Genomic DNA, 15,422 nt, shown 5'->3' with positions numbered 1-15,422 from the left:
TTAGTGTTTAACGCAGTGGGAAGTTATCAATTGCTTTATTTTATGACATATCTTTCCATAAACAGGTGTATTTGTAGTGTACTTTGTTTTACCTGATCTTCATAATTTATATTCCTCCAGCATTTGACCCCTTTACTAAGGATGTTTCCTTCTAGCATATCTTTAACATAAACTGGTAAAATTAGTTTTGTGGACCCAGTGTGATCATGCTCTTAAAATCCACACAGCTTAGATTTAGCTAAAAAGAGAAACTGAACGCCACGCAAGACAAAGCTGGTCAAAAGGTGTATTATTATCTGCAAATTGAATAGTGAAATATGGGCATCTACTGGTCCCTTTGGGGACGAGATGGAAATGTCTGCATTTGTGTATCTTTCCTTGGGGCTAGGTGAAAAAAATGGATCCCAATTCCCATGGCTGTCCGCGCACAAGGATGCATGTGCAGAAAACATTTTCATAATTAATGATATTTACAGTGCAATACAAACACACACACACATATGAAAACCCCGTCACAATTTCAGGTATGCAGGCATTATCTCACCTCTGGGGCTGAGACTAAGGAAAGGGAACAGCGTTGTGAAATTGAAACTGGAGACAGAGCGGTGTGAAACAGAGTGAGAACTGTTACAGATGAGTGAACGGAGGGGGACACAAGAGGCAGGGAGGCAGGATGGGGAGAAGCTCTAAGATGGGGAGATGAGAACAGGAGCAAGATTGAATTATTGCACTTCATTGGACGTTCACCATCAGTCAGCCTAGTTTTCACTTTCTCTTTTGCTTTCCATCATCTCAGTTTCTCACAACATAAATTACACCGAAAATGCCAGGATAAAAGCACAGGCTAAAAAGTGTATAAAAAGATTAACTAAAATTGCTCCCTGTCATAGAGTGTTCTCTCTGTGTGTCTCTTGCAGGGAGCCTCTAAGTGTCCGGAGGCTTGTATGAGAAATAAGCGTCTAATTTCTGCAATGTGACCGGTTGTTAATTTGTAAAAGCTTGTGAGCACATGTTTATTTGATATTTGATTGCTCATGTAACAACACAGCAGCAGAATGACCCTCACTCCTGTCACCGTCATGGGGGGTGGGAGTCGAGATGGTGAACACCTACAAGCTCCTTGGGATAGAACTAAACATCAGGCTGGACTGATGCGTGCAGGCATTATGGGAAATGGATGCTGTCAAATTTGTAGCATATATGAAGTAGAAAATGCACTTTTTTTGTACCATATTTCATTAGTATTGCTTGTTTCTCTCAGATAAAAGGGCATGAGACGTACTGGAGAGTAGAAATGGAGACCATTATAAAGAAATTAACATTATGGACTGTTCATATAGCACTTAGGCAGTCCTTTATGGGGGGCTTAGGTCCATAATATGTGCATTTATCATTGATGTTGATTTCTTAACACATGTATTTATGCACACTCATACGATCTGAGCTGGAGAGCAGCTAATTCCCACCAAGACAAGATCATCTGTAGGAATCCTGACCTCAAGGAGCAAGGGATTGACAACTGTTGGCAGACCTCACAGAATAGTTAAAATTCTACAGGTACACTACCATCAAAAGTTTGGACATTTAATTCAATGAGAGGTGTGTCCAAACTTTTGATGGCGAGTCGACATCGAATCAAGCATCCTGCGACCAGACTTTGTCCTTGTGATAGATTCCAAGGGGAACATTACTTGGCAAACAAAGCAAAAAGCTCTCAGACTACAAGGAGACTGGATGGAGAGCCCGTTGTTTTTCATTGGAAGACAGGTGCATGCATCCCTCATTCCCTGGTCTTAAGCAGTTTGAGCATTGTAGGGGAGCTGAAGAGAAGAGCCATCTGCAGTGCTGACATGAGATACTCAAGATGGCTGCAACTCAAGTGAGGAGAGCCATGGACTCAAAGTAGCTAGCTGTGTGGACATGCTAGGCCTTCATTAACCCCGGCTAGGTAAACCTGGAGGAGGGTGTATGATGATGAAAGACATGAAACACTTGATGAAAGCAGGAAATACATCGCTGACGATGTGTCCAGACTGAAGCCACTGCAAATGTATTTTTACAAATGTATTACAGAGGGAAAGAAAAAAAAATAGTTGGATGCAGCTTTTGTTTAATCTGTGAGCGGGGTTTTCATTCTCGCCACATTCCTTGAATCACTTTGTGACCAGCAGAGGAAAGCTTCGGGCTCAAAGTCCATGTAATGCATGTGCCAAGCAGGGCATCATTCAGAACACCACACAAAGAAAATGAACAATAAGGGAAAGGGGGCGCCATCAGAGAAAGAGGAAGGTGGTGTTGTGCAGGTAACTGTGCTCAGCAGAGGCTGATCCAACATGCAATTAAGCTGGCTGGGATATCGAACTCTTGTCAAGATGCCAACTTTGAAATACATAAACATGTTGCACATAAGTAAAAATTAAAACTGGTGAAAGATTATTCACTACTTTACTTGTGAATTTCACTCTTTTTTGAACAGATTAGTATATTTCACCCGATAAAATATACCCAGTAAAAATACTTAAGTACAACAATACATAGTAAACTGAGGTATTTGTCTTTTATTTTAACCTATAAAATATCTCATAAAACCAAAAAAATGAATCACAGGGGATTCATATAAAATTTGAATCATTGAAAGTTTAATACACAAACACCAACATCGGGTAAAAATCATCCGACTTTTGACCTTTATAAAAAAACAGGGATTTGAGCGGGGAAATGCTCCCACCTTCAAAGACATCAGTCAACAGCCTGAAGGTACCAACAATCACTCGGGCGAGAATCACTCGGCGTTAGAGTTGTGGGTTAATGCCATGAAATACTGACTCAACAAATTCTTTTTCTCTCAACAAGACATTCAGTGTCTCAGCTTTAATTTCCCTTGTTTGATTTCCCTAAATAAAACCTGATTGACTGGGGCTATTGGCGCACTGTCTAAACATTATTTGATATTTTGAAGTAATGAGGGGATGATACGGAGTGGGACAGGAAGAGAAATAAAGAGACAAGACAAAGGGGTGATAATGAGATGGTAATGAGACAGATGAGCTCCAACACAACTCTGGTCCCTCAGGTGAGCCCTTCTCATTAACTTGTCTAGAGACGGGAAACAGAATGACAAGAAGAAAGGCTGAATATCAAACACAGAGGTGGGCAGAAAGCAGCAACAATGGATGAATAAGGACAGGCAGAAATTAATAGAGCGATGGTGGACAAAAAATTAAGCAACAAATGGGCGGACAAAGATGGACAAATAAGTAGAGTGATGGAAATAGTTATTTTTTAATCAGATTGGTTTAATTATAGGGCCACACTTTCCACACACATTATTAGCATTATTAATAATAATAATACTAATAACTTCCCATCACATCTGTCATCAGTGGGAAGGAAAGGAATTAAAAAGGAACAAGTTGTTTGTTTTTCAGTTCACAGCTTGAACATTGCATTAGTCAGCATTTTCAACTAACCAATTATGGCAGACAGGGTCTGAACAAGTTCCTGTCATTCATCACTCTCATTCTCTCTGTTTGTAAAAAGACACATGTTGCTAATCTGCAAACAGTTGTGACTCAAGGAGTGTCTCATTGCCATGTGCCTGGCAAGGTGGGTGGTACACGCCTAATGACGAGTCCAAAGGTTTACCAGCAGAACACTGTCACAAGATGATCAATGTTATTCATTTCTCCTGTCAGCGGTTTTAATGTTATGCCTGATCGTATATATATTCCAAGTAAAAAATTAATACAACTTTTTGGGATAATAAATACAGTATATTGTATGCATTCTGAGTTCATTCATGAGTCTGTCTCCTTTGCCAGCGAGCGTGGTGGCCTTAATCTCCCAAGCCAACTGATTTGGAGGAGGAACGCGAGCTGGCACGGCGGGGGGGAATCAGCTTCCTCTGCACGTCAAGCTGCTACTTAATGCCTACACCTGCCACAGGGTGTAAGCGAGCAGGCATGTTGTGGCTCCCTTTTCAAACTAATCAACCTGCTCCAGGAGAGATGCCAGCACGCACAGTTATGTTTGATTGCTGGTTTAAAAAATGATTTTGAATTTTTAGGAGTCAATTAAACGACAACATCAAGTGTTACACATGAGAATTTTCTCGTCTAACGCACACATTTGGCCACTGATTCACACATTCACCTTACGGATCACAGCTTAACCCCAACTTTACTGATATATGTTAGTCTGCTTATTAGTTTCCGCTGCTCTCTGTTGTTGTGTAGTGTCTTTTTGTAAGCGCATCGTCTCACAGGTGCTGTCTGTATTGTACTGCTTGTCTGTGTACTGTCGTAACTCTCTGCATTGCCGCTGTCTGTCAGCACCGTTTCTACTGTTTGCAATGTTTGTATCGTCTGACTAGATGTGCACACATGTCCTTTATACTCAGTCTCTTGTATTGCACTTAGTCCTGTGCCTTCATGTAGCTTTATTGTTCTAGAGGAACGTTCTCTCATCTATCAGTGGACATTTAAAACCTCTTGACCACTCTTGACTTCTTGACAGATTTAAACTCAAGTCAAGTCTGAAGCCTCTAACAGCCCTTTGAAAATGTGTCACTTTACCCAAAATGTCGTCACTCCCATTAATTTTCTGTAACAATTGGGGTGGCTCCAGGTCACCACTCTACCACGGGGCTAACACAGAGACAGACAACCACACTCAGAACCCAGTCAGACACAGGGAGGATGTGCAAACTCCACACAGAAAGGAATTTGCATGGATTCGAAACCAGAACCTTCTTGCTACGAGGCATCAGCTCTAACCATCACACTAGTGTGCTGCCCCGTCCGGACTCCCAAGTTTGTAAGCTCTCGCTCTCACCAAGATGGCAATAGAAGCACCACAACTCGGTCTTAAACATGTATTATTTTGGCACCACAGGCATTATCAGAGAAGTGAACAGTCACTGTGGTACAGAAAATGCAATTCATTTGCTCAGTTTAAATGAACAAAATTCCCCCTTACTTTCCTTCAAACAAAAAAACACTTTACAGTTCTTACTCTGATGCAACCCAAAGAGAGATTATCTTGGTAATGGGGAGCTCTGAAGAGTTGTAAAAAGCTAGGAGTGTAGAATGAGAATCGTGACTAACCTGAATCACTGGCAAGAATGGGGTGAAACACTGTTGGAGTGGGCTATACAAATCTTTGTTCAGCTCTATATCGTACTGAAACCCTAATCAACCTTACCTCTGAAAAAGAATCTTTATATGCTGGGTGCACATAAAACTATAAAAGTACGCCTTCAGGTAAGAATGTTAAGCTCAGCAATGGGATCAGACACTTGGTTCAAATATGAATCCAGTTCCCTGGCGGTAACTTGGAATCTTAAAGATCAATGGCTTGATATCACTCGAATATTTATTTCAAATTCCCATGGTTAGCTGGTGTCCTTTGACTCCCTTTCTCTGAACATTAGAGAGGATAATCTTCACATGAGTTTTTTTTTATTATTATTCAACTGATATTCATCAAATGATAAAGTTAATGGTCCCTGTGCTGTATTCCTCAAAGTGCCTACAGTCCTCCAACGAGGAGAAAGGGGGAAAATGAGTTAAGGCAGGGTTAATGGATGTCACAGAACGTTAATAAAATGAGGTGAAATGCACACAAATCTTCAGTAGAATAGTGTATTTATAGATTAGATTTGGTAGTACATTACAGTGCTGTTAACTGTAGTTTATATAAGCTTTAAGTAAGTAAATGTTCACTTATAAATATGATTAAAAGAAGATACAGAATTGGTTCTTTCCACATGAGTATAGGTAAAGAGGTAAAGGAATGCCGCCTCACCTTAAACTCTGTCTCGATGTTGGCCAGTCTTGCCAGTTCGTTGCTGAGCTCAAGGGCGGTGAGGACAGGGTCTTCACTGCTGAGTGACAGGTAAGCCGCACTGGCCAGGCCCTTATATGCATTCATCCTGGAGCGGGAGTGGCTGAACGAGTCTTTCTTCTGTTTCTCCACACACTCTAAACATTTGCAGAAGTAGTCGTGGGGCCTCTCTATGCGGGCCCCCTTCATCAGAAGTATGTGGACGATCTCATACTCCTGGCAGTGAGCCGCCAGGATGACGGGGGTGACGTCGTGCGAAAAGCGCGTTCCGTCCTCGTCATATGCGTAAAAGTCGTCATCGCGCATCTCCTGCTCCAGAGGGCTCAAAGCCAGCCGCAGTCCTCCGCCGAAAGCAGGGTGGCCAAGGATGGCTTCGACTATTCGAACATAGCCTTTGGAGATGGCTAAAAGCAGGCCATCTCCAATCCTAGCCAAACCATCCTTCTTCAGCAGCAGCTCGGTCACTTCCAGGTGCTCATTACCCACCGCCAGCTGCAAAGCATTCTGGCCCATGTAGTCCACACAGTTGAAGTTTAGGGTTTTGGATTCTTCCAGCATTTTGCGGACCACGGGGATGTTTCCATATTCTGCAGCATCCAGGAAACGCTCCTCCTCTGCAGTGAGGGCCGAGCCACGCTCATTGAACATATAGGCTGGGCCCCGCACTGCTTGGCGACGCCCCTTCTCCCTCAGCGTGGTGTGCCGACGCTGCATGGCTTCCACCCTGAAAGCAGTCAAGAGGGTAGGACATAGTGAAACGGTGCGAAGGAACGGTAATCAACATGATGGAGAAGGACATAAGTAATGGAGGGTGAGGAAAAAGTATACTAAAGGGCAAGAGGGCAAATGTCTGAGGCAAAAACAACAGGCAGCATTAGTTATGTCTGCCTGACGATGGTGTACCAAGCCCAAACAAAGTCATTACTGTCCTCCCTCGTGGATGTCCACTGTGGACAGGGACTGGTCAAACACAATAAGCATTGTCTAACACAGACTCCTCCGCTGACCTCACAGAAAACACCACCAAGACATCCATGATTTATTGGTCCCTGGCCAGATCAATGAACAGCCACATGGGCCAAAGCTCATTGCGGGGGCCACCTCAGGTCAACAGCTCTGATTGGCATGGCAGAGATGAAGCTGTCAGACTAATTGGCTCTGGCATGACAAACTCGCACTAAGCATCAGCGATCATGCGAAGGGACTCTTTAACCACTGCTAAATCTGACTTCATCCGTCATCGCAGGCAAGGATGCAGACATCAACATCCTCCTTTTTATAATGTCTGGTACAGCCCTGTTACTCCCTCTGTTGCATTTTAGAAACACGCAGATTTGTTATAAAGCCACACAGTCACCCGTTTGAGATGGCGTGCAGGAATTCTGTCACTTCTGGGGGTTATTTCTGTGAATAATGGTTTTGTGAGGATTGATTTGCCACTTTACAATAACCAATTCAGACTTGAGATTTAATTTAGAAAACACCAATATGATACTCAGAGCGTATTGAATGGGATAAAAGGACTCATGGCTACGTGCACACTTGAATAACCCTTTAACTATAATTGGTTTGCATTGTACACATAAAAGACTCCCAAGAGATTTAATGCATGTTATCTTAATTGAACCAGCAACCTTGGAAACGACAAGAGGTCTAATTTCACTATGAGAAAAAGGAAAAAAAAATGGAGTTTGGGCTATTTGTAATGCTCTTTACTTTGTGTACGTGTGTGCGAGGGTGTGCGTGAAGGTGTATGTGTGCGTACGCATGCATGAGACACTGAAGGAAAAGGTGAAAATGGAAACCTGTTCAAAGTAGAAATATTCCCCGGGGCTGTCAAAGGATGTGGAACTAGAAGACGCGGTGTGTTCACCAGGACAAATTTTATGTGTGCACGTGCATGTAAAAGAGAATGTGTGTTTTCCAGTGTGCCATTAAGTAGCATGAAAGGTTTGTAGTTCTTGATTTTCGATTTGCACAGTCAGCTGCATATGCCTTAGGATGCCTTAGGCTACCAGGCAGTGGCAAAGGGCAAAAATCCTGTCTTTTTCTTTCTTTTTTTCCCTCACTCACACACAGCTGCAGACTGTGCACACACAGTGTGTGCACATCCCACATTTGTCATAAAATGTAATGAAAATCAATCTGCACAGTCCTACAGGAAGAGCTCACTCTGTGAAGCTCATGATACAAGTTTGTTCAACTCTGAAAGGAAAGTATGCGTTTTCTAAGGCTGTCGTTTGTGCCGTTGGTTGACTACAATACATTACATTCTGTAGGGCGTACATAACGTCTCCGTCCCGCCACACAGACAGAGACATGCAACCATTAGCATTGGCATATTTGTAGGAACTGGGAGAATTCCTCCCAATTGAAGGGACAGTCTGGCTGCCAGCCCATTCAAGATAACCTTATAGTGAAGTAATGAATCGCCATTTTCCGTCCCTCTCCATCTCCCTCTCCATCCGTCTTTGATTGTTTGCGATTCTGACCTGAAATAGAATTTACCTGCATCATTTCTGTGTGGAATTACAGTCACAAAGACAGGATGAGGCAGACACAATAGAGATGGATGGCTGGAGGGAAACGGTGTCTGGCACAGAAGGAGAGGAAATATTTGTTAGTAAAGGAGGGTTTGTGGAAATGAAGGACTGTCTGACCTGTGTGAATGTGCCTGAAAGACTTCTTGTCCTGTTGCAGCACTTAATGTGCTGCGTCCAAGCCTACTTTGTTTCGAAAACAAAGCCTCAAAATAATGCGATGCCTCAGATGATACATCACACTCACCAGTATGTAATGCTTACCCAACTTTAAATCATGGTTTGGTTCACGAAGCATCTGTGTCTATAGCTGACTGTGGCTGTTTATTCCACTCTGGAGCATTTCACACTAAACATTTGAAACACTAACCATGGGGGGGGGGGGGGGGGGGGGGGTATGGATTGAATCTCACAGACGAGATTCACTATGAGTGTTGATTCATATTAGTTTTAGCAGCGATGTGACAAATGCATTCAAAGTTAATGGGACACTCATATCACGATTATATGTGTTATACGTTTCTCAATCCCTAAAAGAAACACTGCAGTAATTCATCTGGGGCAGAGTCTACTCAGTTCTCGTTTCGATGCTTCATCCAAGTGAGAGCCTGCTGTAGTTCTCTGAGAGCGACTTTCTAATCGTTGAGCTCCTTCGCCTGGTAACAATAAAACTGTCAGAAAAAAAGGAAAAAAAGACAGGATTGCAGTGTTACTGCTAGTGAGTCCAACACGCAGTTGCAGAGCTAAGATGTTTCTCTGTTTAGGTTCTCACACCACAGCTCTTTGACGTCTTAATGGTTCACGGGCTGATGAACCACATGGGGTTGAGTCAAATTTTGGTGATTTAGTTAAATTTGGAAAGCTCGGATTTGACAAACTTGACAAAACATTTTGTTTTATGTATTTGGGCCCAGGAAATATCGGTGGATGTGGTTCATGGAAAATTTGCACACAGGAAAACGGGATTGAAATGACCAATAAATCTTTTACATATGGCCAACACAATAAACAGCTGCCACCACGAGCTATTCTGTCATCAGCCAAATTAATCAATATTTATTTGTTCAGAATGTCCTCTTGTCACAGTTGAACTTTCCCAGGTTGGGGCAGGAAACATCCAATTAGGTCATTTACATGTGAATTAGATAAAAGGAGAAGATAAATCAGGTCTGACATAATGAGACAAAGTACGTTTCCACTCAGTAGGAATACTTACAAAACTGACTAATGAGTCAGTGCTTTAACAGTGCACAGACATGAGCAGAATATCCGAGACGATTTGCACTCTCACGATGCCTTTATCTATCGCACACACAATCACACGTAGACACTCTTTCAAGCAGTAAATTGCCAATTTTTCACATCAAAGGTGAGTTGCTCGCCATATTTTAGTGGTAATGAGAAACAGGCACGTTCCCCCCTCTCTCATACAGATGTCCAGCATTAAGTCTAGTTAGCCAGGAGTGAGAGCATACATCTGTTTTGTCCACATAAGGCCTTTTTAAGATGGACACTGTTGAATCAAAGAGACAGGCTAGGGAAGATCAAAGACCCAACATTAAGGCCTGCCGTTCTCAGTATCTGATAGTCATTTCTTCTCTGTGGATATTTCCCGGGGCAGTGGATCGTGCCCACTAAATGTTCTTGTGAGCCTTTATCTCACGGTGAAGCTATTACAGATATAGAACCTTTAAGGGAATTGCACAGGAGACTACTACACCATTTCTGTACAGGGGGAAAAAAAGCATGCACGCTGTTTCTGTGTGCGCTTTCTGTGTGATGAGTGTGACGTTGTAGGGATGTACCGTGCAAGCCAATTTCTGTAGTCCGCTGAAGCTCAGTGTCACATGGCTTTGCTCTGGTGTTTCTCATTTACTTTACTAGTACTCTCTCTCTCACACACACATACACATACACACAATCCATGTTGACTGGTGCTTACATTGGAAGCAATTAAGATGCTCACAGCCAGATACTAAGGTATGTAGTGGGAAAGGGGCACTAATTCATTCAGAGTCGCATATACATTCTGTACATACATGCATTCACAAAGGGCAGACTACTCTAGAGTCTAACCACACCTCAGCTGAATATATATATCTGACAAGTAATTTCTCACTATTTCAGTAAAACTAACGTTCAAAATAACGACTTACATGATACTTGACTGACTTAACTCAATGCATCTGCAACAAAAGTCTGCTAATCTGCAGTACCTTGGTGCAATCTGTGAAAGACCTCATAAAGCACAGCTGAGTTTAAAAGATTCCTCCACAGGTGCAGCTGACTGGCTACTGTACTCTACACTCTCCAAAACTGACCTCTACCTGTTGACATTCCAGGTGGATTAGGTGATGACATCCTCCCACCCCAGGATAGGTCAGCTATTTCCCAAAGTATTATTTAATAATTATTTGAGTTCATAAGCACAGTAGCTCTGCACAGGGCCCCGAGACTTGTCACCGAAAGGGCAAATTCGATTTTTATGTTCACAATAACAGTGCGGACTCACGTTTGCCTGTTCTCGGAGTTGAACTCGGTGTCTATGTGTTCCACAGAGAAGTGGTTCCCGTAGGCAGAGAGCTCCGGAGTCCGGTGGAGTCTCTGTCCGCGGTGCTGAAAGCGCTCGGCGTTCGCCGCGCCTCGTCCTCCCCACTTGGGCAACGGGTCATCGCACTGGTCGTGCAGCACATCTACCTGCACATCTGGCCGCGAAGGAAACGGGGAGCCGGTGTCCCCGGCGCGCCTGCGGAACTTTGGCGGTGTGAAGTGCGCGGAGTCCCCCAGGTCCCGGTCCGCTGGAGACGGGTGAAGACACTCCGGAGTGGCGAGGTAAGGCGGGTCCGTGTCCCCCAACAGCGGAGACGCGGAGGAGAAGAGGTCTAGGGGCCGCGGAGAGGAAGGAGATCCTCGGGGAAGACTGACAGACAGCGGCGGCGAGGGAGACTCAGAGAGATGAGCCCTCTCGCCGCTGTCGCTTTCCTCTCCCTCGTCACACATTGGGAGAGTCCCCGTGCACCATACACTGCAAAAACGATTTAAGCTATGTGACTCACATTTATGCCAAAGTTTCCATTGTACAAGTTTCTTCTGAGCCGCGCAGCAGCAGCGAGGAGCAAAGCCTCCACCTTTGCACAGCAGTGCGCGCACTAATTAGAGAGCACCAAGAGTGCGCGCGCAGGAAGCCAGCCCTTTACAAAATGGAAGGAATGGAACAAGTGACAACAGCACACAATAAGTCACTTGCACATTAAACCGGTCAATGTAATCTATTACGTGTTATCTTTAAATGTTTCTACCTTATGCATGAGGAAAAACTGAAAACCGGCATCTCTAGAGTCAACTACTAATGGACCAATAGAACAACGCCCTCTTATTGAGGTGACCAGTCGCTTTTGCTTTGAGGATTTAAAAGACTGTACTGGGCGAGAAAACCCAAGACGATGTCCATTTAAAAGAGGTTGGTTGAGTCGTGGAGGGGTTAATTAGAATGGTTACACATTGTTAATCAGTTGCTATCACTTAAGATAAACAACTGAATACTTACAGTGACCTCAGCGATGTCTTTGCAAGTTTCTCTTTTGTATACGTGTGGACCAATGTGAACACCATTTAAGACACAAAAAATGAATAGGCCTATCCAGTGCCCAACTCCTACTCTGTTAGTGCGTGTCCTTGTGTGTGTTTAGCCTTCTAATTAGAGGCAGAATCCCATTAGTCACGATGGAGACTTCCTGCTCCCCCACACAGACAATAACCAGTCCTAACGCAGCCCTTTGATCCATTCTTGTGCTTATGCGCCAAACTCATCCATACACAATGTTCTCACTGCTGTTTCCATGGGGGTAGAAAATAGTTCATATAACTGCTGTTTTAAATAATACATGACTTTTTAGTAACATATTGATTCTCCCACGGAACGATCAATTTACAAATAAAAGAAAAGAATCATGATTAAAATTGGCCATCTTATAACAGTGCAATATTCTGCTGGGAAACTTCTGAACCTGGCATTCACCCACCTAGACCAGACCAGACACCCCCACCCCATAACCAGTGACACTCCTTGATGGCAGCAGCCACCCTCAGCAGGATGCAGCCGGACACAGACACACACACAAAACCACTTTAGGAACAACTCAAAAAACATGAAAAGATTGTCTCATGAGGCATATCTGTAAGAGAGACCTTCACGACATCAGGAAAGTGGTCATACTGTTGGGGCTGGTCGGTGTATCTGTAAGCTACAAACGCATTGGGAAACAAATTTTGCAGATTTATGTGTTCCTCCGTTGACTTGATATTGCTTCAAGGTTTCACCGGCTCATTTCAGGAGCTTCAGATTGCTCAACCAAATGACAAACGTAATCTCCAGAAAGCGTTTTAAGAAATTAAAGGACATGTTCATAATTTAATTTCTCCAGAATTAACAAACTAAGGGACTCATAAATTATTTTCATGTCAGACTTTCACATCTGCCCCTTATTAGAGTAATCAGTTAAAATGAGAAACCAGTGAAGTGGCCGTGCAGGATTAATTACGCACATGAAAATGAATATTTTAATGATATTGTAGAAATGAGCCACTCTTCTGGCTGTGAGTAAACTCTTACAATGTTACCAGAGCACGGGTGTGGGCTTTTACACCGAGTGCTCTATAGGCTCTACACATGGTGACCTTGACTGAGAGGACCTCTGATAGGTAACGCATTATCATTACATTAAAGCTCTTCTTTAATCTATACAGGGCAACCTGACAGGTAATTTAGAGCTTAATGTGAAGTGGGTGGAACTGAGTGGAGCTCTGTACACAAAATCCTTAGTGGCACTGAGTGGGACTGAGTTCCCTTGTGTGTTGAAAAGATTGAGATTTTAAAGCTACACTAAGTTAATTTTAAGAGGTTTATTATCCAGAGCATTTTCGTTTGGCAACAATCCACAGAATCCTTCGTAAATTACTCACAACAGGTTTGCAGAGCCCTACTGCAAAGACCAGAGTCCTTTAGAAATGTTAATATACTGAAAGCAACAGACAGCCTTGTTTGGCTGTTTAAAAAGATAAATCAGTTTTGGATAATGGAGTGTCCTTGTATGAGTTTTTGTGGCCTGAGTCCAATGACAGTGTCCCAGTAGGTGTTTTCAATTGTCTGTCACAGGCGGAACTCCTGCAGAGGAAATCGCTGATTGGGAGTGTTTAGAAAAGCGACACGCTTGTGCAGGAGCACTTTTCCATTCCGTGTGATTTAGTGTGAAATTGCTATTTCAGATCATAAAGAGCGGTCCACATTCCGCTTATCTGATCAATGTGTCGTCTCAGGTTTTTGGGGATAGGACGCGCTCTTCTTTCTATGTTCAAACGCACAAAATACACAAAGACAGAGACGGAAAGCAGACAGATGGTGATTGGGAAGTATGATTGAATTACGTCTTAAGAGAGAACAAAGGCAAAATGTGATCATATTAAACACTCTGCAGATTGCCCCTAACAGCACAACCACTCTCCTCCTATTGTATTAAAATATGCAGCTCCCACAAAAACAGTCAAAAATCAGACAGGGAAATATCTGAGAGAAGAATTCATTTATAGACAATGAGATCTGCAGATGTGATTTGACTTCCTTTATCTGTCACACGGACAAGTGGCTGAACTGAATATTCACCTCCGAACACATACCTGTTAGTATGTTAGCCGTCAACAGCTGGTCTTACATACAGTATGAGCTTTGCTTTTAACCGATTCCATCTGTGTCATCACCTGCTTGCTGCCTACAGCATCTGGTGGACAACCAAGTGGATGAACTCCACCAACAGCTAGGTCATTACAGTCTGTTAGATAAGCTGTCGGGGGGGGGGGGGGGGGGGGGGGTTCCAACCTCTCATGCCAGCGAACAGCAGATGTGGTGGTGGGGTGATTCCAGCCATCACTTACTCTGGTTTGGAATTAGAAGTTAGAGAATAAAGCTTCTCAGCCCTGGCTCTACATCTGACAGGTGTTTCTGAACAGAAAGTCCATCAGAGGAAGTTGACGGACCATGACACCGTGAGCTGTTGAGCGGGAGAGAAAGCCACAACCCTGCAGTACCAGTATGTTCACCAGGCGTCATTACATTCTTTCCCTTCAGGTTTGTAGAGGACAGCAGTCCTCAGTGACAGAGTACACTGTCCCTCAGATAGTCTCTCATTCATATAGCCCATAGGTCTTCAAAAGGGGGTCCATGACCACAAGAGAGTCCGCGGAGAAACTGCAGGGGGTGCAGTACCTATATATTTTTTAATTTCCCCCACAAAGTTAAATTTCTTTAAATACACATTAACATGAATCCAACATATTTTAGTAAAGGGATAAGGGATAGCTTAATATTGAATGCAAGATGCAAAACAATTATGTATATTTATAAATAGTTTAACATAAAACACTACTTAGTCCCTACTTAATCTCTCCATCAGTTTGGAGGTCCTTGACCTGAAAAATACTGAAGACCCCTGATAAAAAAAGAAAGAAAAAACGTATTATATAGCCTAACGTGGGCTAGTTGTTAGCTGCTTAAAAACTGAGGTGGTTTTAGATGACAATTCCAGTGTGAGCTTTATATCCTAATAAATACAGTGTTTACTTTGTTTGAAAGGCAATGAAAGCTACAGTGTGGAATTGTTGTCTCTCCTCTCCAGAGATGAGAGAAATAACACCAACACTGCTGACAAAGGCATATACAGTAACCCCTGGCGACTGCCTCTTATCTTCTTTCAGTGGTATCAAAGGTGGAAAAGTAAGTGAATTCCCTATATGTCTTGTTACACTGATTGCTTTCTGTCCTAGACGGCAAAAGACCCTCGGAATACTGACTTTTGTTTTGTTTCATTTCTTCTATGGAAATGGAAAACGTCTGTCAGAGACGGTGAATTCATGGAATACTATTTGCATTTGTAACTTTTCCTTCGCTATATAAGATCGATCATGATCCATGTTTTTGTTGCTTACTCCATTCCAGTCACTATGGTTCATCCCCTCTGGGTCCAAGCCCTTGCTAAAAATCTGAAT

The 15,422-nt window shown here is 43.0% G+C and overlaps 1 protein-coding gene across 1 annotated transcript in view; it reads right to left on the bottom strand.

Annotated features, from left to right (window-relative positions):
• trpc7b (transient receptor potential cation channel, subfamily C, member 7b) overlaps positions 1–11,568 on the bottom strand; it is a 43,718-nt gene extending 32,150 nt beyond the window's left edge. Inside the window, exons 1-2 of the mRNA XM_047584424.1 lie at positions 10,897–11,568; positions 5,806–6,568 (exon numbers count right to left, since the gene is read on the bottom strand). Of these exons, the coding sequence (XP_047440380.1) occupies positions 5,806–6,568; positions 10,897–11,384 (1,251 nt within the window). The 5' untranslated portion in view covers positions 11,385–11,568. The remainder of the gene's footprint in view (positions 1–5,805; positions 6,569–10,896) is intronic.
• Positions 11,569–15,422: the final 3,854 nt, after the last annotated feature.

The sequence above is a fragment of the Mugil cephalus genome, chromosome 5 (assembly GCF_022458985.1).
Source record: "Mugil cephalus isolate CIBA_MC_2020 chromosome 5, CIBA_Mcephalus_1.1, whole genome shotgun sequence".
Lineage (NCBI taxonomy): Eukaryota > Metazoa > Chordata > Actinopteri > Mugiliformes > Mugilidae > Mugil > Mugil cephalus.
This window is presented reverse-complemented; position numbering and strand designations above follow the sequence as displayed.